At 35.9% G+C, this 27,060-nt stretch overlaps 1 protein-coding gene across 10 annotated transcripts in view; it reads right to left on the reverse strand.

Annotated features, from left to right (window-relative positions):
- The window catches only part of MAP3K4 (mitogen-activated protein kinase kinase kinase 4), an 81,307-nt gene that overhangs the window by 17,249 nt on the left and 36,998 nt on the right, over positions 1-27,060 (reverse strand). For 5 of the 10 annotated variants that reach the window (XR_010883731.1, XM_067293513.1, XM_067293512.1 and 2 more), the window contains 13 exons: positions 23,179-23,325; positions 20,857-21,014; positions 19,518-19,634; positions 19,007-19,106; positions 18,817-18,900; positions 15,467-15,733; positions 13,386-13,535; positions 12,342-12,503; positions 11,167-11,300; positions 9,242-9,320; positions 6,483-6,561; positions 4,118-4,214; positions 3,072-3,206 (listed from right to left, as the gene is read on the reverse strand). Coding sequence is in view for 9 of the 10 variants with exons in the window: in XM_067293513.1 (XP_067149614.1) it covers positions 3,072-3,206; positions 4,118-4,214; positions 6,483-6,561; positions 9,242-9,320; positions 11,167-11,300; positions 12,342-12,503; positions 13,386-13,535; positions 15,467-15,733; positions 18,817-18,900; positions 19,007-19,106; positions 19,518-19,634; positions 20,857-21,014; positions 23,179-23,325 (1,709 nt within the window). In the remaining variant the exon portion in view is untranslated. The remainder of the gene's footprint in view (positions 1-3,071; positions 3,207-4,117; positions 4,215-6,482; positions 6,562-9,241; positions 9,321-11,166; positions 11,301-12,341; positions 12,504-13,385; positions 13,536-15,466; positions 15,734-18,816; positions 18,901-19,006; positions 19,107-19,517; positions 19,635-20,856; positions 21,015-23,178; positions 23,326-27,060) is intronic. The other 5 variants (XM_013945444.2, XM_013945442.2, XM_013945443.2 and 2 more) reach the window with 5 other exon arrangements.

Raw genomic sequence — 27,060 nt, forward strand, 5'->3', positions numbered from 1 at the left:
CTCTTCAGGATGTTCAGTTTTAACAGCAAGAAGGCTGAGGTTGTTCTGGGCAGATGAAGAGCAACAATTCTGGATGTGCAAGAAACTTAAAAACAAGAAAAGCTAAAACACCTACTGAAAACAGGTGCCTTTAGAATGAGGTAGTAGCGGAGCATAGGAGCTTCAGTATCGTAACTTTGAATGTCGGTGCCTAAAATCCATTTGTCTTCTATTGCTTGTGTCCATAACAATTGTGTGCATGTTATTAGAAAAAGAAATAGAGCAAAAGAGGAGACTTGCTAAATTTCTGCTCCTGCCCTGGATAAATACAAAATGATCAATAACCACCTCAGCTAGCTCAGAAAGTCAACATTTAGATGTTATTAGTACAGACATAGTGTAGATTTATAAAAAAAATTCAGGAAGTGCAGTGTAAATAACTGAGTATTGCTGCTTTGGATTTTACTATCTAGTTATATTGAACAGTTATTTACTGATTTATTTATTTTAAGAACAACTTGAACAGATCTATGGTGGCATTTTTGCACCAAGCACTGCCTAGTGCCTAGTGCAACTGACTTCAAGTTCCTATATTCAACCTTTTATAGACAACTAATGTCTATATCATGTCATAAATGTCTAATAAGTGTTTGGAAAGTGTAAAAAGGTTTTGTTTCTGTGCAGCAGCTAAACGCCATGCTTCTTGCATACAAAAACAAAACAGAAAAAAACCCAACACTTTCTTGACCAGACAGATTCCATTTTTCATTCTGAGCACAAATAAATGAAACCTGTAATTAGGACTACAACTTGGTAAATTTTGCAACTTTTTTTTGAGTATATTAACTGCAAAAGTGTGCTATAAATGCATGATGCTGTCTCTGTTGTAATATTTCGTCTTCCCCTTTAAAAAAAAAAAGTCCAAAACCCCACATCTCTGTTTTAATAAAGTTATTCTTAAAATACTTCCTTTGAATTGAATTGAATAGAATAATACTAAAAAAAATTAAATAGAATTGAATAGAATAATACTAAAAAATCTAGGTTGTGCATATAAAAATACACAGGAAACTACAACTCTCAGAAGAGGGAAAACAGCTCTATAAAAAAAAATACAAGTCTTCGAAAAACAGATTTAGGCAACTAGACTAAAACACTGCACTCCAACTTTCACATTACCACCCACGAAAATAATGTGCAATGGTTGCAACTAAGTAGAACTCCCCTTTTTCTCCAATAGCTATCTTTTAGAACTAGAAGAAACTGTCAAAATGTCAACCCTCTCACTTCAAACTTCTGTGAGAGACACATACAGAAACCATTAAAAGAATATATAACTGTATTCAGGTGTGCCGAATAATGAACATGACAGTTGCATTCAGTGATGTAAAATCACAACAAACTATACTAATACTAAAAACTTGCCTCCTATCTCCCTGTTGAAAAAATAACCTCCAGGAAAGATATCCCTTGTCATTTTAAGTGGTCTACATACTCTAGCAAAAGTCTGCTTTATATTGTGTATAAAAAAGAATAATAATCAAATAAACAAGTTCTGTGTTTGGCTTTTCTGAATCATAAATACTAATTATTCATTACCCTGTCATTGTATGAAGCTGCCAGAACCTCTCAGTGAAAATAAGTCTCTAGAATGTTATTAACTTGAAAAGGACTCTTCAAGTGCATAGCACTGTAGACTACTGCTATTTTGTCTTCTTCAAAAGAGGCTTAAAATGGAAAAAAAGAAATACATAATAAAGACATAGTTTGAATGAAAAAAAGGCAGGACACATTTTTAACAAACAAAGAGCCTGGACTGACAACTTGTATGTCTAGAGGCTATGGTAGGGGGCAAGCTGCATCTTACCATAAAGTGAACAGACTTGGGGGACAAGAAAGTGGCAGGAAGGATCTTACTAAAAACAAATAAATAAATAAATAAATGCAATCTACTCCCCTCTTAACACCTAAACACATGCTTCTGCTGTGCATTTTGTATCAAATCTACAAAACATGATAGTTTGATGACTAACAACTGAATATTATTTATTAAAAAATAAATAATTCAGAATAATCAAGTCATATCCAAGTTCACTTTGGTCACTATCAGTCTGTTACCCCTTCACTGTTTGTTCTTTTTTTTCTTTACAGCAGTGTGATACAGTCATATCATATGTCTTCATTCATAAGAATCTCTTTTGTATAACAGAGCTTTTGGCACTTTGCAGTAGAAATAAGGATCCAAAAGCTATTATGACGCTATGTGGCTTGCAGGATTTTCACAGTCAGGGGTGCAGAAGAAAGAGTAAATTTAGAAAACTTGGGAGACTTGAGATTTGTCAATGGTCTGACTGTGGTGTGGGAAGAGAGAATGACAAGAGTGTGAAATGTAACAGCAAAATCCTGACAGGCAAAAAAACAAGAAGGATACTAATATAAGTTTGCCAAAAATTCATTCATGACTTCTAAAAACAGGACTACCCTGATATAGCAATGGTTTCTTTGGTCCTGAGTTTATTTTGCACAAGCCTAAAAAGCCAAAGGTGTAACAAGAAATTAAAAAAAACCCAAAAAACTCCTCTTCAAATCTGTTTACCACTATACAACTTTAAAAATTTTTTTCTTTGAACAATAACAATTCCAAAACTGCTAGCTAGTTCAAAAAAAAGGAAAAAAAGGAAAAAAAAAAAAAAAGGAGGGGGGGAAGGAACTTGGGCTAATTTGCATATTACAGTCATCTTAATGCAGAGTGTTAAGACTAATTATCTAGTAAAGTTATACCAAGGTACTGATCAGCACATGTTAATTTTATGGACATGTTTACTGAGTGAATTTATAATCTACTGACCAAAACTTCAGAACCACATGCTTAAGTTACAATATTGTCTGGACACTTTAAATAAGTGCAGTCTTATCACCTACTTCCACAACATAAGATTTTGCTTAAGTCAAACATGAATGGTGGAGCCAGTGGAATACATGATGGGACGGAAACACACAGTGCAAATGATCTACTGGAATGCAAGTACGTGGAAACAGTTACATGGGTGATGTAAGTAGAATAAGACCGCTGCATCATGGAGTGGAGCTACCTGGTCTCATTTGCACTGCTCACAGGTTTGGGTTGAGCTGAGTCGCTACCAATGGGAGCGGGGCGACTGACAGCAGCGCTGCAGTGGTTCCGTGCATCACAAGGGACACTCCGCGTGCTGTGGCAAGAAGAAAAACTTCAGGAAACAGTTAGAAAAAAAAGTGAATGGAGTTGAAAGTTTAGTTTAAAATAAGATTTTGAAACGTGCATAATGAGGCCTGATTTTAAAGGCTTTTCAAGTACATAAAAACTTTCCTGTGAAATAATTTTGGGGCTCAGAAGTTTCAGGAGCTATCCATAAGTACAATAATAATAATAATTTTTAAAATACCCCCCTCCCCCAAAACTTTAGAGTAGCACCACAGCTAAGCAACTTCCAAAAATGTCAGTGCATATTCTGACCCTGTGCTACTCTTCCTAAAAAACAAGGCCCTTTATTCTGCTTGTGTAAAAAGATGCACAGCAAAATTAATTTTGAAATTAAAAAAAAATTTTTTTTTTGCATTAATTCTCAGTCAACTCTTTTAAAGGGAAGCAAACCATCCACTGTTTTTAAGTTTCTTCACAGCAGATTGTTAATGATGCAGAAATGCCACCATATTCCAGAATGCTGCATTTTTAAGTCTTACATAAGCTAAACTACAAAAAGCACTGTCACAGGCAAGTGCACAGACATTCAAAGTGGGGAGGAAATAAAGGCTTGTTAATGAGCAGTTTTCACTGAATTAAAGATTGTTACATTGCAACAATGTTTTCAGGAAAAACAAAGGGAGTAATAATGGCTTCAAAGTTGGAAAGCATGCACCAATAAAAAATGCAAAAGGAAGTAAGCAAATAAATAAAAAAGGGTGGGGATGGAAAGAAACTGTATTATCCTTAAAAGCACATCTATAAAAATCACTAGATCGCTAACATGCCTTCCCTGCCCACCCCCCCCAGTGCTGATTTGCTTACAACAGGAAACAAACAGTGTCCTACTCACTCAGAGTCGGCTTTGCTGAAAGCAGTTAAAACTAGAGTTTAGAATTTGGGACTAATGCTAAATACCTGAAACCTTCAGGAGTGGGGATGATAAGATGAGGATTTGGTGGATCACTATGGCATCGAGGTACCTTTACAGGACGGGGACTGTTTCGATGAATAGCTTAAAAAAAAAAAAAAAAAAAAAAAAAAGTGGCATATTTATTGAAATGTCAGAAAAAGTCTGTTTAGGACCATTTCAAAATACAAGTTTGCAATTCAACAAAATTAAAATGAACTGCTATTTTCCAGAGTTAACTATGAATAGGCACATATTTTCTTATTCATTAAAAAAGTCCCTAATTATTCCCATTTTAAATAAACTTTGATTGTACAGATTGTTATATACTATTACATCATGTAACTCATTTCTGTAAAATAATTAAAATTGTCAAGAGAATGAAAAACTAGCAATAAGATGCATATTTACTTCACTAAAGCTGCATGCTCATTATTTCAACTTCACAGATAAAGGGTAATTTGTTATCTTATTGCGAAGTAAATATTAATGAACCAAATAAGAGTTAACAAGTGATCAGTGTATTATGTTCCTTTTGTATCAAAATTAGTTTCCTCAGACAACAATGGAAAGCAAAATGAGCTGGAAAAAAACTCATAAGACATTTTTACCCATACTCATGACCCTCTGACAGGCCATGGGTGACTTGTCTGCCTCCAGGAAAAGGCACAAAGGGACAGGGTAATACCCAAATAAGTCATCATTGTCCTTATGCCAAGCTCACACAGTGCCCAGAGAAGTAGACAGCAGTGCCTTCCCCTTTCCCCAGTATCTCCTTAATTAGCCTGAAAAAGATAGTGGCAATCATGACACAAGATAGCTGGTTGCCCATAGAAGGAGGGGTCACAAGTTGTCTTTCTGGAAGTGGGGGGTTAATCACAGTGAGCTGGATTTACGTCGTGTTTGCAGTACCTGGAAAAGTAAGAGATGCCAGGGCCAGCTGTTGGTCCAACTGTGTTACAACTCCCAAGGGCACTAACATATAGCAGGGTCTAATCCACTCACCTGGACAAGAGCTGCCTCTCAAAGGAAAAGGATAAAAAACCCCAAACAGCTGGACTCCGAGCCTAGCCAAGTACCTACGTGCAACAGCTTGAATGCAACTGGATCCTCAGCTTTGGAAAAGGGGGTAAAGACCCAGTGGTTTAAAGTCTCTCAACATGGTATGCAAGTGGAACTAGGAATTTTTATTTTTCTCCTGATCATGAGATAGAAAGAGGTACCAGCAATACCTGCAGCCAGGGTGCAGTGTATACTTAGTTATGCTTATTTCATATGTATTAAAGTTTCAGCCTGCTGTTCAAGTCTGTGCCATCTGTCCATGTCATCCCCACCTGTGCCTCTGAGCCAAAAGCTATCGAGCAATTTAGCTTGTGTGATCAGCCGCATTCATAGTGACATTTGTAAGAGTTTCAATATTTTGGGATTATCGTATTAATGATTTATCTAAAATGGGCCTTCCTCTGAACAGCAGTATCAAAAGTGAATGTACAGCTTTTATATCACAGTACAGAATCGGTCTGAAATTTACTTTAGACAATGTTCTTTTTAATAGGATTGGCCTGTATTTCATTGGGAAAGGTTTCTCAGCTATAAGAGTCTCACCAAAATTATATCAAAACTGAAAAAAAATGAAAATTTTCCTGAGATACTGAAAAGATTCCTCTTGGCCAAGTCCAATTACCTTCCCTTCATCTCTTTTGCCATCAACCCTACCCTGGAAGTGGACATCAAGAGAAAAAGAGGAAGAAGATACAGTATTTTGAATTTTAGAGCAGTCAGTGGACTTGGTAGGAGGAAGAGAAAAGAGTGTTGAGAAAGAGGAAGCACAGCTGAGGAAACATCCTTTTCTCAAGATAAACAATTAAATACATTGATTTCACCTTAGTGCCAAAGATATTTTACATTAAGACAAATTTTATGGTATTAGAAAACTATTTCTCACAGCTCTATCTTGAAGCCATCAGGTCTAATTCCTCTGTACCTTAATACTTATGTAAAATTTGTCAGAACTGTGAATATCTGGAGCGCCACAATGAAATGCTGGGAAAAGCTGTGACTGTCTTCTTAAAGTTATAACCGCTTCTTTACCCCATCTTTAAAAACACAATCCTTTTTCAGAAGATCTGTGAGACTTCACTGGGATTCAAGAACAAGAATCAGACAAAAGCACATCTAAAGCTTTCAAATTTCTTGTGTAAAACCACCACATATTTACACTTTCTCAGGCAATAATGGCTTCATATCAACAATCATGAAAAGTTTGAAAAATATTTTTATTGCTATTTTTAGCATTTTAAATGACTTTACAATCAAAATTCTGTAACAACAGCAGCAAAGCTCCAGAAGAAATGTCAGTAACTTCTGCCTTACCAAGGTACAAACCTGTAACAGGACTATGAGGTTTTCCAATAACATGGCCAATGCATTCATTCATCAGAGCTTGTAAACTCTAGAAAAGACAAACAAAGCCATGATGTTTTATGTTACAAAACAGTTCATCATGATATGATAAAGGGCACAATAATAAAATGACACTGCTTAAAAACTTGATCATTCAAATACCTCCCCCTGCAATCTATATTAAACTTTTGGATCTATGTCAGGTTTTGCTTTTGTTGATTTTTTTAAACTACGAAGTCCTAGCTAATAAAAGCCTTGCCAAAATAAGTATCCAAGAGAACCGAACAATAATATATTATAAAAAACATTTCATACTATAAAGTTAGTGGAAGTAAAAAAAAAAAAAATCCATTCTCAATAAAATTAAAAATCATGCTTGCTGAAAACAAACAATCAAAAAGCTGTAGCCACCCCCTCTGCCTGCCTGCTCTTCCCCCCAAAGAAAAAATACCCAAAGAAAGTGGGTGAGAGTACAATGGCCTGGATCACATGATAAAAATCCATAAAATAACAATACGGAGCACTGTATCTTAAAAGAAATCCACTTTTCTTACTTATCCATGAAGCTACCAAAACTTCCAGGAAAGGATGTTTAATAGCTAAGTCACTGAACTAGGACTCAAGCAATCCGAGTTTGATTACTAGGTGTACTTTTTACTGTGAAAGTAACCATGGACAAGTTATTAAATCTTGCTCTCATTCAATTCACTCATCAGAACATGAGGGATAAAATGTATCCTCACAATAATGAATTAAAATTTTTTGTTCTTAGGTACAGTTGCTATGAAGGCCACTTCTATATACCAATCATTCAGCCCAGCCAAAACTTCCAGAAATTCAAAAACTTAACGAAGAGCTGGAACATGAAGCTAGACTAACTGAAAAACAATGTTATATTAAAAAAAGTGGTTTAGTCTGTGATTGAAACAGCTCATCAAAAAAAAAATGCATTGGATGCTTTAGCACTTCAAATCTAGGCTGATGTCCTTCCACAACATCAGGTATTGTTTAAATAGAAGATTCAGATTGTCACTGGCTTTTCTAGGGCAAATGCTACGACCTGCGTTATACAGGAGTCAGATTAAATTATCGCAGTGGCTTCAAATAATGCTCTCCAAAACTGCAACCCAGTTAAAGAAAGCAAAAGTTCAGAAATGCAGTTAAGGTTTTGGTTCCTCCACTTTCTCTCCCACTTGTACAAAGTCTTACTTTATTCAAGCTTAAATAACACTGGCTCTGAATTCTCCTCTTGGTACATGTGAAACCTCTGTCATAAAAATGCACCATCTGAAGAAGTGTCATGGTATCTCTGATAACTACTAGTCAAAAGAATCTCTAGCTAACGCATGATCGCTTGTTAATGCTCTGTCAAGGTCCTAACAAGGTATCAATCCCATTTGATGGAGAAAGTTACCAGTCTATAATCTCAAAGGCCACATAAGTTTTTTGAGCTTCTCTTTCCTCCTTAGAAGCTTCCCCCTAAACACTCAAGAGACCTCTTAAAAGACCTTATCACTAAAATACACCTGTATTACTCTTTGAAATACTAGCTGCTTCAGGAATTGTGCCAAAGCAAATAAATAAATAAATAAATAAACGCTGAGGGGCTACTTCCTAAAGCTAAAACATTTAGACAGACAACCCTTTCACAGCAACACACACATGGGACAAAAAGATAATTTACTTGAGTGCTCTTGCTAGAAATACATGTACTGAAAAGACTAAACTATATAGTTTTGGTATTAATCAAGATTAATGTGTTATTTCATAGTGCATCTTGAACTGTGCTCTCAGTTCAAAAGTGATTCAGTAGCAATGCATTGTCATTAAATATCAATGCTGCTGTGCTTCATTAGATAGCAAAATTAAAAATTTTGCAGAAATTATCACTGAAGCAAGTTTCTGTTCACAGTTCATTTAAAATCATATCATGTTTCCTTAAATATCTATGGTCACATGAGTACCAACAGGAAACTAAGCAAAGAAAACATCAAAACTGCAAAGTCCAACAACGCATTTTAATGCTGCCTTTAGATAAAAAAACCATTTTGGATCTCCGAAATAAAAATCAAGTGGTGCTGAGACACTTGTATTCTCCAATTTTGTGGTAACTGTACTTTGACTTCTCTACACCACTGTACTGAATCAAGATCAGAGAAACAAATTCTCAAGAGTTTATTTCCATTGGAAAAGAGGGAAAGCAGAGCACAGAACAAAACTCAGTTACAGTCTACTAATTTTTTTCATAATAAAAACAAAAGAGGTGCTTTAAAGCCTGTTTCATGTTGGCATGATTATAAGAAATACTTCTAAACAATTGTGATTTTGTACTCACACCATAAATGAACTTCGGGTGCTAAAATAAGCCTCAGAAGTTTATTATGACTGCTCTAAATTGTTACTCTGCAGAAAAACTGCTTTCAGAATTCCCGAGAGACAGAGACATCAAACGTATCAAGACAGTACCAGCAACATACAAACCGTAGCAAGACAGTACCAACAAACTGTCAACAATTTGAAAATTTTAATACCAATGGTCACAAGCATACACTATGCAGAATCTTACAAACTAAGATTTATCAACATCATCAGTTATAGAAAAGAGCAATTGTGTCAGAATAGCGTCTGTAATCACACACAGCTTTACAGAAAACACCCCTCATAACAGACACTGATAGCTTCGCATGTATTTAGAAATAAACAGTAGTTCAGAATAACTTATTCCGTACCAAGAAGTCATCTTCTGGGAGAGCTGAAATAAATGCTGGCTCAATGGCTTGAAGAAAATCAAAACCTTGAGTTGCCCACCTATCTCAAAGAAGAATAAAACACAGAAAAAGAATTGTTCTTTGGCTAAAACCATCATCAGATTTTCAATAACATCCAACAACAGTAAATAGTAGCTATTTATTTTTCTCTGGAAAATATGAAAAAAATCTTTATAAGAAAATGGATTAATATATAAAAGGTAGTGAATTTAACCTGTGTTGATCTTTCCCCATTTATATTCAGATAAAGCCTGATTTTAGCCAGGACACTGCCAAATAAACTGAACAGACCATGCTATATATCTCAATCCACTGAAGTCTGATGTAGGTGCTACCTTCAGGAATATCACTTCACTCAATACGACTCAGAGCAACAAGTCAAACCAGCATCCCCTGTCCAAAATTTTTGACCTTTTTGAAATAAGGTCAAAAGATAAATTACTATTTCATGAGAATCTGATCACCACAACAACCAGGCATCAGTGGTTTTAGGGCCTAGACTGGTACAGTAAAACAACTGAGGGACTTGCTCTCTCCCTACTGTGTTTTCTGTGTGTGTGTTTCCTTTTCTTTTTTTTTTTTTAAGACCTACTAAAATTAGCAGCAGCAATCTAGAAAATGTAAGTAGATTAGCATTCAAGGCTAGCTGGTCTATCAGCACATACTTCAACCTACCCACTCTTTCCTCCTCTTCTTCCTCCAAGCAAAACAAACTATCCCCAGGACAGATTGACCAGCCCTACTTTAAGGAAACAAAGTTATCACTGACATGTGATCTGCTGGCAAGGATCAGTAAGAAACCTACGTCAATGCAAGAGACTGGTATAAAAGTTCTGACACATCAGCTGCAAAATACTGCAAAACCACCTATATAAAGTGATGTTATCATTCTGCTTGGGTCAGTTTCCTAGTTCCTCTGTTGGTCTAGTGAACCCCAAAAGGACTCAAATCTTCTTTTTTTCCACTAGGGTCCAGCAGTAGAGTTTCATAGCGCTGACTCTATGAGAACAATCTGAGAGACCACTGGGCACAATAGTACTGTCAACAGACTGAACAAACTTGCATTCAGGTGCTTAGACTGTAGTTCTAGCTACAAATTTAGCAACAGTTTCATCCCAGTCAAAGCAGAAAATCTTGCTGTTCAACCCCTCCATCTCCTGTTATGGATGGTGGAAAAAAAAAGTGCTCTGAGTTAAACCTCGGAAAAGGAGCCATTTGCAAGTAAAAGAAAGTACTTTAGACTACAACAAAAACCATCCTTAAAGACATCTTTAGCTCAAAACAAAGTAGTCCTGATGCCATACTGTATTCTGTGAAAAGGCTGAAATCTATTATTTATACATAATCATAAAACTGACGAATTTTCACCAGAGCAGAAACACTTCTTCCTCATCTGTGGATCATACTTTAGACACTTTCAGGAAGCACCAATAGAAAGGATGCGGACAGGAGGATGAAGCAGCTATACCTACATGTCTGCAACTGACATAGAACTATGTCAAGGTCTGTGTAAACTTTCTCTGTAAAATACCCAAAGAATGACTGTGGCATATTCAGCAATTTTTATTGGCACCTGATCAAATAATATTTTTGCTCCAAGCTACAGCCTTTGAATTGTTTGGGTCCAGTGATCTTCACTTTTTCCTCTCATTTTCTGTCAGCTAATATTTGAGGCAAGATGCCAGACAAAATCTTTTGCTAAGCAGTTGGGGTGTTCATTTGGCTTTATGTATTTACTATTCAAATCACCTCCAAAACTCAAGAGCCAGAAGCCTCAATAGTGCAAATGAACTAGTTCAAAACAAGCATTATTTTCAGCATGAAACGTCCTGCATGGTAGATAAAAGTAACACAAACTACCATGACATTAACAAGTTAGCTGTTACCTGGGTCGAGTGCCTCGGCCACTCTCACACTTTGTTAGCACATAATTCATCCATTTTCTAGCAAAGCTGATATACTTATCTCCAATTTTCTGCCTGAATTCTCCAGACATTAGGCGAACAACTTCTTTATGGTACTGTAAGAAATTAAAAATTACCCTTTAGGTATTAATAATAAAAACAAAAATACCATTTGCAATGTCCACTGGAGTATTTGCAAGCTAATAAAAGACTACAGTATGGTACAGTCACATCCTATTCTTAGACAAAATGATTTTATGCAAGCAGTCACATAATTATAAAAAAAAATTTAAAAAGGACATGATATAAGCCATATTGCATACTTGTGTGCATATGGGCACGTGCCGATGTTTAACAGTGTACACAGCATTTAAGAAACATCCTACATAAATGCTTAGCTCCGTAACAACAGATTGGACCTCAAAGTAGTATTTATTTTTAGTTATATTGCACTTGGTTTTTTTTTGGGGGGGGGGGTGGTGGTGGGGAATGAGGTATGCATGTACATTGAAAAAAGTCAACAGAAATATCAGCTGTAGAATACTATCCTTAAAGTACGGTAGTGTAGTATACAATCTCAAAAAAAAAAAAACACCCACAACCACACTCCACACACACTCTACAAAAAGGTCACAGGATTCAAATAATGAAATATTAAAAGAACATGTCTGAACATGACAATTCCTGGTCATCACTCTGGGGAGACATTCAAAAGCTATATTCACGGCATATAAGAACTGTGTTAAACTTTGAAAGAAAGGTTCAAATAATACAAGTATTATGCTACTCTAGGCTGAAAAAACAGTGAGAAGACAAGTTACATGGATGACACTCAATATCAAAGAATATTTCTGATTTCACCTGAAATGCTGCCCAGTAGCAGAGCCTATAAGACTACACTTAAATTCAGACTCTAATCAGCAATGTCAATCACTCTCAAAATCTTTAAGAACTTCCTAAATTCAATAGATCTTTTCCAATAATTTTCAATACAAGACTCCTGTGGCAACAAGCATTTTTCTAATGCTCTTATAAAACTCTTCATATTTCCTCAGAGTTATAGCTTACTTACCCCAATACAAAGATGGGAACTTTATCAGCTCCTACCAAAATTGTGCAGAAATAAATCATTTTTTGTTAACTTATCATTTCCTTACCTCAAATCCAAAATTATAACCCTGAATCATGGCTTCCCGGTAGTATTGTTGCAAAGTGGCAGATTCAGATTCATCAACTTCAGCATCAAACTCAGATGTGAACATGCGATCAACTCTATCAATGGCACTGCTTATCTTATTGCATAGCTGTAATGCATCACTCTGAGCAACAACAAAAAAGGGGAGGGGGCATCAAATTATTACTATTTATATTCTACAGTTGAGTAGATTAAAGCAACCATGAATATGACAATTACATTATTTTAAATGGAAATATACTTTAATGTCATCGCAATTCATTCAGTCTTGGAAAAACACTTTCCCAGAACTTGCACCAAATTCTAAGCAAGTCTTATAACTAACTGAAGTATTATTATTCAGCTTGATTGTCTGCTTTTAAAGTTTACCTACTCATTCAAAGAAAACCAAAAAAGAAAGAGAAAGACAAGAAAAGAGAAAATGATTTACTATCTGTAACTTGACCAGGCCTTTGATATTTTCACCCTGGTATGGGGGAACAGCTTCTACTGAATTTGGGGAGAAATGTAGGGTCATGAAATTGCAACTTCAGAATAATAAATCTTTGCTTCTGTGGGTCAAAAGGGACAGAGAAAGGGACACCTACCCATTTTCATGTCACAAAGAAGTCATCCTCTCCAAATTTGGAGGGGGGCGGAATTTGCCTTTTCTTTCAGACCATAGATTTTGACAGAATTTAATTTTATGAAATCAAGCATTTTCTTTCAATTCCATAATCCTTTCATACAAAGATGCATTTCTTCTGTTTTATGAACATTTCTACTGCACTATGGGCTTGTTTCCCACTTAGCCTGGGCAAACATGATTATAACCAATATTGCTCAAAACGCATTCACAAATCACTTGCAAAAAGAAGAGAATGAAAATTGTACTGAAAATACAGTCCACAGAGGTTGCATAAATTGCAATTGCAGAATACTTCATTAGCATTGCAATCATGTTTTTACTTATCAGTGAGCAAAGCAAGAAACAATTTTGACTGAAATCACCTGGAAGACTGCTTACCTTTAGCTGTTGCAGAGCTTTGGCAATGACTGGTTGGCTGGATGTCTGTTCGTGGTGCAAAGATATGAGCCCTTCAATAGACTGTTGGAAAGCTTTTCTCTGACTCACAAGATGGGCAGATTGAATGACTACAAGGAGGAGGTTATCAACCTAGGAATAGAATTTACAACTAGTTCTTATAAACAAAACTCTCCCTAGAAACACTAGTCCCCTCACAGCAAATCCCAATTGGTTATTTTTTGAATTCTAAAATCTTGATGGCCTCTCTCTCTTTACTGTTCATGAAAACACTTAATCACATAGAAAAGCTTTATGCTGGCATCTGAGCTTGATAAATGTTCATCTTATGGGCAGAAGTCTGTTAGAGCAAATGCCATGTAGCAGGTTTTCAAGGGAAATATAGTACTATCCACTTCCTGAAAGATGATAATCTTTTTGAAGCTTGGTAAATACTGTATTAAAAATCATCTTCAAAATAGTTACACATACAAAGGTAATATCTAAGAGCAATACTTATACTGTCTCAAAGTAGATGCAGGTAACAATTGTCATAAATAAGCAGGTTTTACCCAAGCAATGTAATACATTTGAGGGCAAAAAGCTGTTGTTGAACAGGGAAAACCACAGATTTTACTACACAGTGTTTGCTCAAATTTTGAAAAACTTTAAAATGTAAGAATGTTTTGAAAACCAGAACTCTCATATTGCAGAACTCTATAAAAATACACAGAGTAACAGATGGTGTTGCCTTTGCTGTGGCACTATGATTCACATACTAAGCTCCCTCATTTTTGAACTACAAAAAATGTAGCTGTAACAAGTTACTGCAAAACAAGACCACTTCATCCAGATATCCAATACCTGCCTCATAAAAAAAGAAAAAGTGTGAAAATATTGTTAATTTTGATGGGATACTTCTATTTTAAGAATATTTTGAAAATAACACCTTAAATTTTTTAGTTTGCAATTAAAACACATTTTTAATTAAAAATTCTTTTTTTGGGTAAAGAACAAGATGCACACATAATCTTTCTGAAGAACTGTTTACTTCCTTAATTTTCAATACGTGATTTAAAAAAGACATTTAAACAATGTTACACATACACGCACAGCATGCTCCCTGTACATTAATATATATGCCAGATGGAATACCATTTTCAAACCAAATTGCATCTCTTGCTGTTTTCGTTTTCTGAAGGAAATGACACCTTTTTTCAAAGTCCAATGAAATTCTAAAAGTCTCATCAAAGGCTAGTTATCTGCTGTTCAGCTTGGACCACAGGCAAACTGGAAGTAACATGCTTGCACCTCGCACACACGGTGACACGCACAGAAGCGATTTTTAAGACTGCCTGAAATTGTTAGAGCCCTTGTGGAACATTAGAGGCCAGGCACAGCGACTCAGAAAGTAACTCTGTTCACGGATATTAGAGCCCATTTCTGGCAGAGGCCCAAGAAACTACGCGACATACCAAAAAGAAGATTCACTTAGCCTAACATAAGATAAGAGAGCAGGAGGGGCAGGGAGTTGCAGCTGGCTCAGTTACCGCCATGTAGCGCAACTACTGGCGGGGAACCCCAGTTGGCTTGGGATAAGGAAAGTGTGACTGGAAAGATTTCTTCCTGCAGAACTGTTGAACATCCAGTAGCTTCCACTGAAACTGAACTTCAAATGCCACAGTTCATCCAAAATGACTGGTGACTGGTTTCATCCTCAGCGTGTGTAAAGCACGTAACAGTCACATGTTCTTGGACACCAGCGGCTTCTTACTAAAACATAAAGCTTTTAAGTCTTGCCCATGCTTCTGATGCTGAGCACCAAGTAAACATTTTTGATATCTCTTTATTACAGAAATCCTTCCCTGAAAAATGCACACTACAAGAATAATCCTTTAAGAAATGCTAAAATCCCATGAATTTACTACTTGTACTAACACAACTAAGAATAACTGCTATGCTCAAATTCAACTTTTTATTATCTGTAAAAAGAAAGATACCTCAGTTAAATTACTGTGGTTAATCTGAAAGGACGAGCATTCATAGAAAGTGTGGAGATCCCATAAAGAAGGGAAAAAACGCACCTGCATGCTTCGCAGTGTATCAGCAGTTTCCACCTGTGGCACTACTTTGACTGGCTGACCCTCCCACGCGCTCCAACTGTTGTCTAATTCGTGGTCTTTGTCACTGTGTTTGGTCATTAGTAAATAGGCCTCATATGCAACCTCATCCGAATCCTTCGAGCAATCCTTTCCTGCAGCTGCATTTAGGAGCTGTAAAATCACAGATTTTTCCCCTGCAATACTATTTGGGACAAATACTTGTAAGTTTTCAAGTCCAGGGATTTGCACCTGTAGAAGAAATTAAAAAAATAAAAATAAAAATAAAAACAGTGAATTTCAGTTTCTTCTAAGATACACAAAATGGATATATGTCATCTTCTTCAAACAACAGGAAGAGTTCCCATCTTAAGTAGCTGTAGCAATACACATACTAAATCAGTACATACAGCCATTTTTTGCACTAAAAATCAAAACCCATTATAATAAATCATTTCTTGGAATGCAAAACATGTGCTGGACCAGCAATATCCAATGACATCTTTCTGTGCACCCTTAGCTTATCCTTTTACATATTCTTTCAAAGGAATGTTGTTACAAAAAAGCCCAAATATTTATTTATTTATATATATACACACACACACACATATATATATACACACACACAAACACACACACACACACTATATATATATATATATATAAAATATTAAGAAAAAGTAAACTAGTTAAGACTGTTAAGACTTTAAACTAAGAAACACCAATTTTTAAGAGTGGAAGATTAAAATATACATACTTGGTCATGAAAAATTCACATGGGATCTCTAAATATCCACACAACATTAAGCAAAGACATGGCTATAAAAAAATTAGTTATTCCTGACTATTAATGTAAGAGAGGTTAATTGTAAAGTCCAAGAAGAGCTTTTTCTTTTAGTAATACACTATTAAAAAAATGTCTTATGCTACATCTGCCATAGTGGAAACAATACTTTAACCAAGTTAGGAATCAGAATCAGACTGAAAACAGTAAAATAGATGATACATACGATTTATAAAGAGGTAACCAACTAACAGTGAAACTTAATTCTCTCTTTTCTTTCTAAATCAATACAATTCTGACTGTAACAGTTCTTGAAATGGGGGGACTGCTCCCCCACCTCACTCACTATTTCAGTGATAATGCCATTACAAAATGTAACACTAGCTACTGCTTATATCTGTTTCTGAAGTTAAACCTCTGGTCAGTAACACACAAGAAGTCTAGTACTTCCTATTCCTAGCTTCAGAATCGACTTTGTCCACTGTCTTTCCTCTATTTTCATCTTGATTCTGTCAGAATATGGGATATTCATAGTCAAAACTTCTGTGTCTTACTCTTTTTTTAAACCCTTTTGGCCCATCATCATAGCCAGCATTGTTCTGGCTGAAGACAACTCTGTTCAAACCATTGTGCCTCATCTATACTAGTCTCACTGCAAAACTGTTACTACAGACAGCTTCTATAAACACAGCTGCTCTGGCTGGAGAATGACAAGACATTAACAGAAATAATGGCACATCTTTGGACATTTCTAATAAAGTTATGTCCTAAGTGTACACTCAGCCACAACTGCAGTTGCATAGGCAGTTTTCAAAACCTGTATTTTCTTGTTTCATGGTTGAAAACAGAGGAAGACTCAATACATTAACATGATTCAACTGTTTAGAAGTGCAACACAACGTTTCCCAGGTTTTTCTGCTTGTGCAGCCTCCCCTCACTGGCCCCCTGCCCCTTGAAATCTACAGCTCCTGCTGCAACTGGCCAGGGTGCAATTCACTGTCAGCATATGGCTTCAGTGTCTCAAAGCCAGCTTGTGTCCTTACTTGCCTCCAGAATGACCGGCCTCCCATTCTGAGAGATAATTCTCTAATGCCAGCTTGTTACGCAGAGCTAGATAACATTAAGCTAAGACAAAACACCTCATTCAACAGTTTTACCATTACCAGCTGTATCTCATCATTAAACCCATTGTAATCTATAGGTCAAAGTAAAACCTATTGGGTTATTATTGAAATCTAAAATTAAAATTTTCTACAACTAATTAGCACCTGATTGAGAATTCTGTCAAAAATCTAAATTGCCTATGTGATGTTAGAGGGCCAACACATGAACTATTAACTGCCAAAATACATGTTGTTCTGAGAGGTAGAAAACAGGGGAGAGGTAATGCATAACAAGGGGATAAAGTTTTAGATGTGACAATAGATTACATATCACCCATGCGCACACACATTTTTCAAACTAAAGATTCATTTTGTTCTTCAAAATAAGTGCATGAGAACAATCATACTATCTTTTACTAAAAGGTCTACAAAGTCCAATACTGTGTCTCAGAGTGGCAAAGAGTGGATGCCTAGGGAAAAACATATATAAAAACATTAACATAAACTGAAAATTTCCTTGGCTACTCTCCCTCTCAAACAATTCACAGACTAGGGCCCTTCTGAGCCAGATGTTTTATGTAGGTACTTAACAACCCTTATGGTTTTCTCTTCTACAAACTTGCACAGTCTTCTCTTGAACCACTGTCAACTTCTAACAACTGTTTATATAAATCTAACAGGAATTTGCTCATACAGAAGTTAGTACTTATTCCCCAATTGGGAATTATGTATTTCAAATGTATGTAAGGACAAAAAGAGCAACAGATGCAAATAAATTTAACCTGTTGAAGAAACTGGCATATTTCAATTCAAACTGCAATAAAGACTTGTCAACCTGGGAATATTTAAGGAATAAAGCACAAAATCATAAATGTAAGGATTTGTAAGTATTGGGCACCAGTGCTTTTTTGTTGCTGAATTTAATCTACTTTTGCTGTGTGAAACTGCTATTCAGCAACAGTATTCTGGAATGAAACACATGTCCCTGCTCAGACAAAGCATAACACCTTACCCTGAGTTTCCTTAGCACTCTCATGGAAGCAAGCTAGAGCAGAGCTCTACTATAATATTATTGCTTTAGAAAAGCACAATAAAAGCAGGTCTACAGTCTGAGATTACCTACTTAAAATTCTCCATTTACTGAAGTATTCATGCACTTCAAACTTTAACACATTTATTTTCATAATATTCCCTACTAAGTGCTGTTCTTCACACCTCACAAATGAGAAAGTGCTACTGAAACAAAGTGGCTTTTCCTAAATGACAAAAACCTGTGGAAACGCAAGAAATTGGACCTTGATTTCCCAAGACACAGGCTAGCATTTGCACTCACACAAATACAGGTAAAGAAAAAATCTAACTGCCACAGTGCATTAAATACAAGACATTTTAAATGTTGAGATACACATGCCACATTAAAAAAATTTATGCCTCTAAACTGAATTTACCTTCACATACTCTTTTGTTTTCAGAGCATTCAGAAAATCTCGCACAGGGGCTGACAATGCAAACTCTGCTGCTATTTCAAGATCCTAAGAGTAATTAAAAAAAATACTTTAAATTTATTTAAAGGACATTAAAAAAAAATGAACATCAGTAAATTAGATTAAATTAGATCAGATTCTACTGTTAACTCACCTTCCTCAGCATTTTAGCAAAACCAAGAGCTTTGGATGCCCTTTCTCTAGCTTCATGAAAGAGTTCTTTTAGTGCTCGGCTGGTTTCTATAACAGACCTCCTAAAACATTGACAAGAATGAAGTGACAATGTTTCAATAAATCATATTACATCTATATAGGTATTAGCAGATTTAAAAATATATACATATATCAACAGAAAGTGCACAGAAAAATGTCTGCAAGCAACTAACAAGTAAATTTAACTTATATAGGCACATTTTTGATATGGATATAAAAATTAAATTTAAAGAGCACTGCATACACAATTTCTCCTACCCTCAACTAGGAAGGTTAGTAGGCTTTAAATGCGCAAAATAATGCTTAGTGATTACTACATACAGAAATATCATCAAGACAACCTATAGAGTCTTGCCTTTATGTAAGCTTTCATTCTAAGACTTAAAATGCAGTATGTTCCTGTCAGGGGTAAAGAAACACGAGTAAAAGTGCAAATCTGAAGGGCTTAATACCTGATTTCATCTGATGCAGTACTATCATCAGCACTGGCCCAAAACTCATCACAACTGTCCTGTAGTCCAGAGTCTAAAAATATTCCTGTAGATTTCAGCAGCATTCCTGCAATATCACTGAAACAACAGAAATGGTAGAACTTCAGTCTTATTCAGGTAGCACGGCACCTTACACTTCTACTCTGTCCCAAGCAAGAGAGCCGTGTTGGTAAGTCTGTCTGCAGAAGAATCCCCAAGCAGGATCTTGGGGGTCCTCTGTCTCTCTACATGTGCAAGGCTAGCAGGAACAGAGACCTTTCATAAAAGTAGTCATTCCTGTTATAGCTGGAGTAAGAGCACCTGCACCTGTTGGATCCCGTAGCTACAATCGTTGCAGAAGTATGTAGCATAATTTCTATCTCACTAGGAATCGTACCAAGAGTAGAATTATCTATCAAATGTAGCAAGCAGGGGAGCAAAGCCAGGCATTAAGCAGGGAGGTACTTACTCTGACATCAGAATTGACATCTCTAAGGCCTCAGCCACACTAGAACTAGAAAACTGGAGAACTTCCTTCCATTTGAAGGAAATAAAAACATTTTATTGTTCCAGTTCATTTACTGAAGTTTCTGAACAGAAACAGTAACCACAGGATTTTCTGGGGAAGACTAGCAAGCCTTATTTTTTCCTCCAATTAGAAAGTATCTGACTAAAATTACAATACCCCGTTCACACAATATATACAGAAGTAAATAGTCCAGAAAACTTTTATGAGAACTCGGAAAACAGATTTTCCCATTAAACTAAATGAATATTCTGATCATGTAATGAAAAACAATAATATGGCAATTTACTGAGGTGACCGGTTTTTGACCAATTTGCTTGATGAATTATAGCCAATGTTGGCAATAGATCAATTTCATGACAAATATTTTTGACAATTATTTTCTGGTTGTTTCTTACACTGAACGTCAGAAATTTTAGATAACCATGATAATTTTAAATTTTGTCATAAAACACAATTTAACTTACTATTATATCCTAAATATATAAAACACACGCTTCTGATGAAATGGGTTGTAATGGTGCAAGTTTTAAATTTAGGTAACACTCTGGGTATATTTAAGCTGAATTGATTGCAGACATATCATCAAATTTTTAACTAAAAACATTCTAGACACAATACAATTCCACAGAAAGACTAGCAATTTCTTATCAGGGCCTCGGAAAGCCCAATCTGGAAATCCTGAACAAAAGTACTTGAAAGAACAGAATTTTTGAAATAATTGGTGTGAATCTGACTTGAACAAATATCTGGTATAAATCAACACCATCAGCAGAGTAATTTTATAAATCTTACCAGAATAGTTTTCCAGCTTGAGCTTCACCTCCTCTGATATAAGGAGTTATTTCTTTGGTGAAATTCCATTCTTCTTCTAAGAGATTTTTCAAACTATGAGATGCTTGAGGTAACTGCTGTAGCATTTGGATCCAGCTTCTCATATAATCAAAGTAAACCTGCACAAGGAGCAAGCCACTTTGAAAAGAAATTATTACACAACCTGTAGCTAAATCGACAAAGTTCTCTTAATATTATAACAATGGTAGAAAATATTTAAAGAACATTTTTGGTTTGCTGAACCAAACCAGACTGAAAATGATCTACATGATTCCATACAAAAGGTGCAATAGATGGTTCTGGAAACAGAAAGTGCTACTAAAGTATTACATACTATATACTCTCCACAAGAGTTTTCTAAAAATACTGACACTATTACCACTTCATTTGCTGTGCTGCTATCATCACTGTCCTGGTGGTGAACTCTCTAACAATACCAACAGTTTTCACAGTTTTTTAAAGTTGAATAAAAAAAAAAAAAGTTTAAAAATCTTCTATTAACCAGATTACTCCAGGAAGCTTCATCTGAACATATTCTCCTGGAAATTCATAAGCACAGTGAACTGCCTTCTCAGATTCAGCACATCTTGTGTTCCTTTATTGCAAGTCTTTTCTCTCTCTCCTTTATTTGTTTATTTATTTTTAAACTAACACAAAATTTGAGTTAAGTACAATTCTTCTTCAAGAATTTGCCCTCAGGGGTCATACAGAATGCAAATAATTAGCAGCGATTTTGCCATGTTTTACTTAGATAATCCATAATGTCCACAAATGCCATCCTTGTTAGAAGTGGATAAAGTGCTGCCCATTGGTTTCAGGTATTTTCAGACCATAGTGTAATAATGCCAAGACATGGAAAACCTTAAAACTCTACTCTAGGTTAGGTAAGGGCTGTGTTCTGATAGTCCCAGGTTGTATACTCATTCCTGATTTTATTTAATTCTGCTTTCATTCCCAGCCCAATTTCTTTCCCAGGAATCTTCCTGGTTTCCTTGCCTACCTATTACAAAGAGCCCAAAGGAAAAGACAAAGAGCAAGTCTGACACCTCTCCCTCCCCCACCTCAGAACATATCTTAATTTTCTAATTTCCTACAACTTTTCCCATCCCTGTTTTCAGTCCATATCGTCTCTTCAGCCCTCTTGCCCAGTCATCCCAACCTTCTATGACAACCCTGACCTTTTATCCAATCTTTCTTCCCTGCGGCTAGTGCTACCGTAACCTGGGACTCCGAGTAGGCACCAACTGCGGTTCTTCATAGCTTGATAAATTTATTCCTATTTAAAGAGTCCTGTCATCACCCCTTGCACAACCTGCAAAAAGTAGAACCCTTATACAATCACATCTGCTGCCAGAGTTCAAGCTCTTGCCTCAAAGCACAAAACCATTAGAACTATCTAATGAAACAGGTACAAGTACTCCAAAATGGGCAAGACAAACCATTTTTCTTTTGTCTAACCAGGTCATTTCTGCTGGAAGTTTCTAGAAATTTCATATGGAAGCAGACATATAGCATAAGGCATTTTATGTGAAACAGTACATTTTTACCATTATAGGCAAAAAAAAAAAAACAAACCAAACCAAAGCAAAACAAAATCTTATACCAGGAAAACCCAGGCATCCTCAACCATAGATAGTACCAGCAGCTTTGCTTATGGAACACTACCAATCAGGTATTGAGCCTTGAGTAATTTTTCTGAATAAGGAGGACAAAACCCAAACAACTCACAAGAGAAAAATGAATCAATCTCATCAAGGGAATACGATATCAAATAAATTATTATTCTTTTGTGGTTTTGATTTAAAATCTACTAGAGGCCAAGAGCTTGTCTTTAAATACCTCTTTGTGTTTAGCTTATTGCAATAACGAATACTTATTAAAAACAAGGCATCATTCTTGGATTAATGCAATACCAAGGCATTAAAACATGATATTAATCAAACAACTGTATTTTATTTAATAATAAAAGATTAGACTATTTAAATCTCTGCAATTTACAATTCTATTTATGAACCGTTTTAGTACAAATACAGACAATTTACAAGTCTACTGTACCACAATCCAGTAAATAAAAATTGATATTGTCTTTATATGCTAATTTGTTCTTTGTTTAAAATGACAAAGGCCTTACAAGGGTCATTAAAAGAGTAAAATGAGGGCAATACAGCACCATGAAAAACATTATCAGGACCTATGTCTGACAGGGGCAACAGATTTCCAACAGTAATAGCCAGAATAATAAACTTATCAGAACTCCAAATACATTCTCTTTTTGAAGCTTACCATTAACATTTTATGCAGGTCCTCTTCAAAAGAATCAATGTTGCAGTCAATCTTTTGCAAGTCATCTAACACCTCACGTAACATGAACTGATAATATTGCTTCATTAACAGGCCGCCCTTCAGGACCTCTTTACACTCTCTTACTAGCTGCAAGAGAAAAACCCACAAACTGCAATCAGTAAAGATATTACTCTTAAATTCTCTTGAATTGAAAGTTTAATTTGTCTAAATACGTCAGTTTGTCACTACCTAATTTCTACAGCTTTTAGAGATGAATACAGTCTCTCTACATGTCTCCAGGAAAGATCTGCACTAGTTTTCCAGGGTTATTTAATTGCCATCATGCCACTTGCCACATAATTGTAAAAAGAGTTGGAGGCAGATGTTTCAGATTTTGTCCTTCACGCAGGGCCACAGCAAGCAACTTACTGGATAGGTTGAAAGTTTGGGCAACAGGCCTCACAATCATCAGTGCATTTGACAGCAGCTTGAAGATCTATGAGAAGTATTTTACTACGGGAACTTCAGTCTCAATTTATTGGGAAGGTGTCTACAACTCTAAAACCTGTACCAGACCTGAAAACAGATGGAGTTTCTTCCACTGTTTCACTGAAAAAGGCTGAAATCAGGCAAGCTATCTTTTAATCAACAGAAGTGGCCATTTTGGTCAAACAGCTGTCTCCCCTACCTGAAAGCTTACAGCTTTTATTTATTTGAAGAAACAGGCACAACAACAAACACAGGAGTACATAAACAGTACCACAGGTTTCAAACCTACACTAGCAAATGTCTTTCTTTAAGTCTTTCCAGTGCTAAGCTTTTATTCTTTTGAAATTATCATCAGTATCCCGGTCTGACAACCCCTGATCTTTTCTGAGCAACAACTTTATTAAATCAAGAGTCTGAGAGAATGAGAGTGAAGATAGGGTCATTTGGAGAGGCAGAGGGAATGGAATTGTTGGTTAATCTCTGCTTTTTTAAATTCTTCTGTAATGACTGTCCTTGCAAAAGAAATTATCAATATAGCAGACTCTATGCATGAGAAAAAATGACATGAAAGCAAAAAACATACAAGAAATAACAATATTAAAGCATCAAGATTTCTACTGAATTTGTTACAGGCCAAAATGCATTATGCTATGCACCATAAACACGCAGGGGTGAGGGGAGGTAATTTTATAAACTCTATTGTTTAAAAATTATCATTAGTTAAGCGAAAAAAAGGAAAAAAAATGTGTGATTTATTTTAAGATGGAAATCCAAAAATTAGCTATTTACATACCTAGCATGACACATATTTAAAAATAAAGTGTATTCGTCAGTCTCCATTCACATACAGCGTACACTGTGCCAACCTATTCTCGTTTTGCCCTTGGATTCACAAAGGAGCATGTAATTTGTTCAAAGAAGTTGAAATTTATAGCTAATTGCCCATTATTCACAGAAACAGATGGGACTTTGCAGTATCACTTGTTCATAAAACTTTGCTACATAGGATGGTATATTTTACAGATACACGCAAAGTCCACTTTTAAAACTTCCATTCCAAATTAGCATACTATTGAAACTTCATTAAAAATAGATTTTTTTAAAACAGTATTCTTTCTTCTAAAAATACTGCCGTACACAAATACACAGTGTTACTGAACAACAGAATATAGGATTTACAAAAAAACTTGTAATAATGCTAGGCATTTTAAGTGTCAACTTGTTGAAACTGAAACTAGCAATGCAATAGGCAACCCCCAAAGATGGTCTATAAGGGACATCGTAAAGAATATGCAGTTTGCTTAAGCTGAAGATATTATCACTATTATTAGTCTGTTTGTTGGGTGTCTTTTTGTTTAGCAATTCTGTACACGAATTTCTTTTCTGCAAACCAGGTGGTGCAGGTCACACAGCTTCCATTGTAATTTATAGCAAGCAAGTTTATAATAAGGATTTCATTGTTTCATATATTTATTTGACCTATAAATTAAGTATCTGTCACCAAACATGCAAATTTTCCTATTCCAGTAGTTTTCAAAATTTACACCACCACCTACTCTAAGTGACCTATAACTGATGCACAAAACCTTTCTCAGCAGAATGCATTAACCAGTTAGTACTTTGTGGCAATTGCCCTAAGTGGTATCAGTCAGAAACCAATCACAAACCAGGTAACTGTGACTATTTCACCACTTTTCAACCAGCCCTGGAGTAGCGTGAGTCACATGACAATAATGCTCCTTAAGTAGTCTGCACAAAATGTTTACGGCTGACGTTAAGGACAGCTAATTCAAAAATTTTAAGAACCAACACATGCTGCTAAGACTATCTAGACAAGAGCGACTATCGTCAGATACTGCTTTCCCCATCCAAATATATATCCTTTAATTGGCTTCTTCTTTAATCATTAAAACACATTCAAATATTGCTTGGCTAAAAAATGTGTGGATAATAGAATTAGTAATTAAGTCAGTACCAGGATCGATTTACAATATGCTACAGTGCTTCTACTTATAGACTTACTTGAACAAGTAAGAAATTACTTAAACTTCATTTCTCTAATACAGTGTCCTATAATCTGGAACTAAAAACCTTTTAGTAGTACTGTCCACTGATTTCCTCACTGATTTTTATAAGGAGGAAGTCTCTATAGTACAACAGCACCATCTACTACCTCTTGGAGATGCAAACTGTTATGCAAGATTAGAGAGGTATCTGACAGCTATTCTGCAGAAGATAAAGCACTGTAAGACACTCAACACACACAAGACAAAAAATATCACTTGCCAGTTTAAACAGACAAAAAAGTGGGAGTCTAGCCACCTAAAAAAAAAAAAGAAGAAGGAATATAGATTTCAAAATCAAGCACACAAATGCACACACACCCCCTTCACTTCTCAGCAAGAAATGCAGAACTGGTAAGAATCACCTTGAACTGTTCCAGGAACTACACTGCCACTACACAACATTAAACTGCAATTAAAAGAGAACAGCTCTTCAATACACAGAATAATCAGGATCACAGAAGGTATTGCTAGAAGTGAAACATGGAGGAGAACTCTCAAAAAGGAGAAGTTGGTGAGAAAGGATGGGAGAAAGAAAGTACATTTCAGGAAGCATATAATCTGTTCTGTATCTTTTTATTTATTTATTTATTTTTAAGAATCACCTTGGAGAAGTTGAGGATCAAGACTGGCATGCATAATATAGTCAAACAGTGCTGCTACATGTTTCAAATGGTACCAAAAAGTAACAGATATTTAAGGACTGGATGGTCCACTCAGACCATCACTACAGAAACAGAATGGACTGTACTATGTGAATACGAAGAAAGACTGAAGGGACTAGCTTTGTTCAATGTAGAAAAGAAAAGGCTAAAGGGGTATCTAATCACAGTCTTTCAGTACCTAAAAGGTAGTTATAGAGAAAATGTAGGCACTCTCTTCACAAGGATGTACAGTGACAGGCCAAGAGGCAACAGGCACAAATTGCTTCAGGGGAAATTCTCTCTAGATATGAGAAAAAAAAATTCTTCACCATGAAAACAATTAAACATTGAAATAGGTCGCCCAGAGAACTAGTGGAGTCTCCCTCACTGCAAATACTCGAGACCTGGTTTGACAGGGCCCTGGATAACCTAATCTAAGGCCCAACTTTCAACAAAAGGTTGTACCAGATAATCTCCAGAAGTCCCTTCCAACCTAGACTTTTCTGTAATTCTGTAATATTTTGTCAACTCGAAGAACAAAACAGATCCCTAGACTCCATTTTGAAACTGCTCAAGACTTTAGGAATCATAATTCCTTCAGGAAGTAAAATGAACTATTTGTGAAATATCCTCCACAGCTCCTTCTGGTGTTCAGGAATATTGCCTGGGGTAGCAAGAATTTGCTG

Source organism: Apteryx mantelli, chromosome 3 (assembly GCF_036417845.1).
Source record: "Apteryx mantelli isolate bAptMan1 chromosome 3, bAptMan1.hap1, whole genome shotgun sequence".
NCBI lineage: Eukaryota > Metazoa > Chordata > Aves > Apterygiformes > Apterygidae > Apteryx > Apteryx mantelli.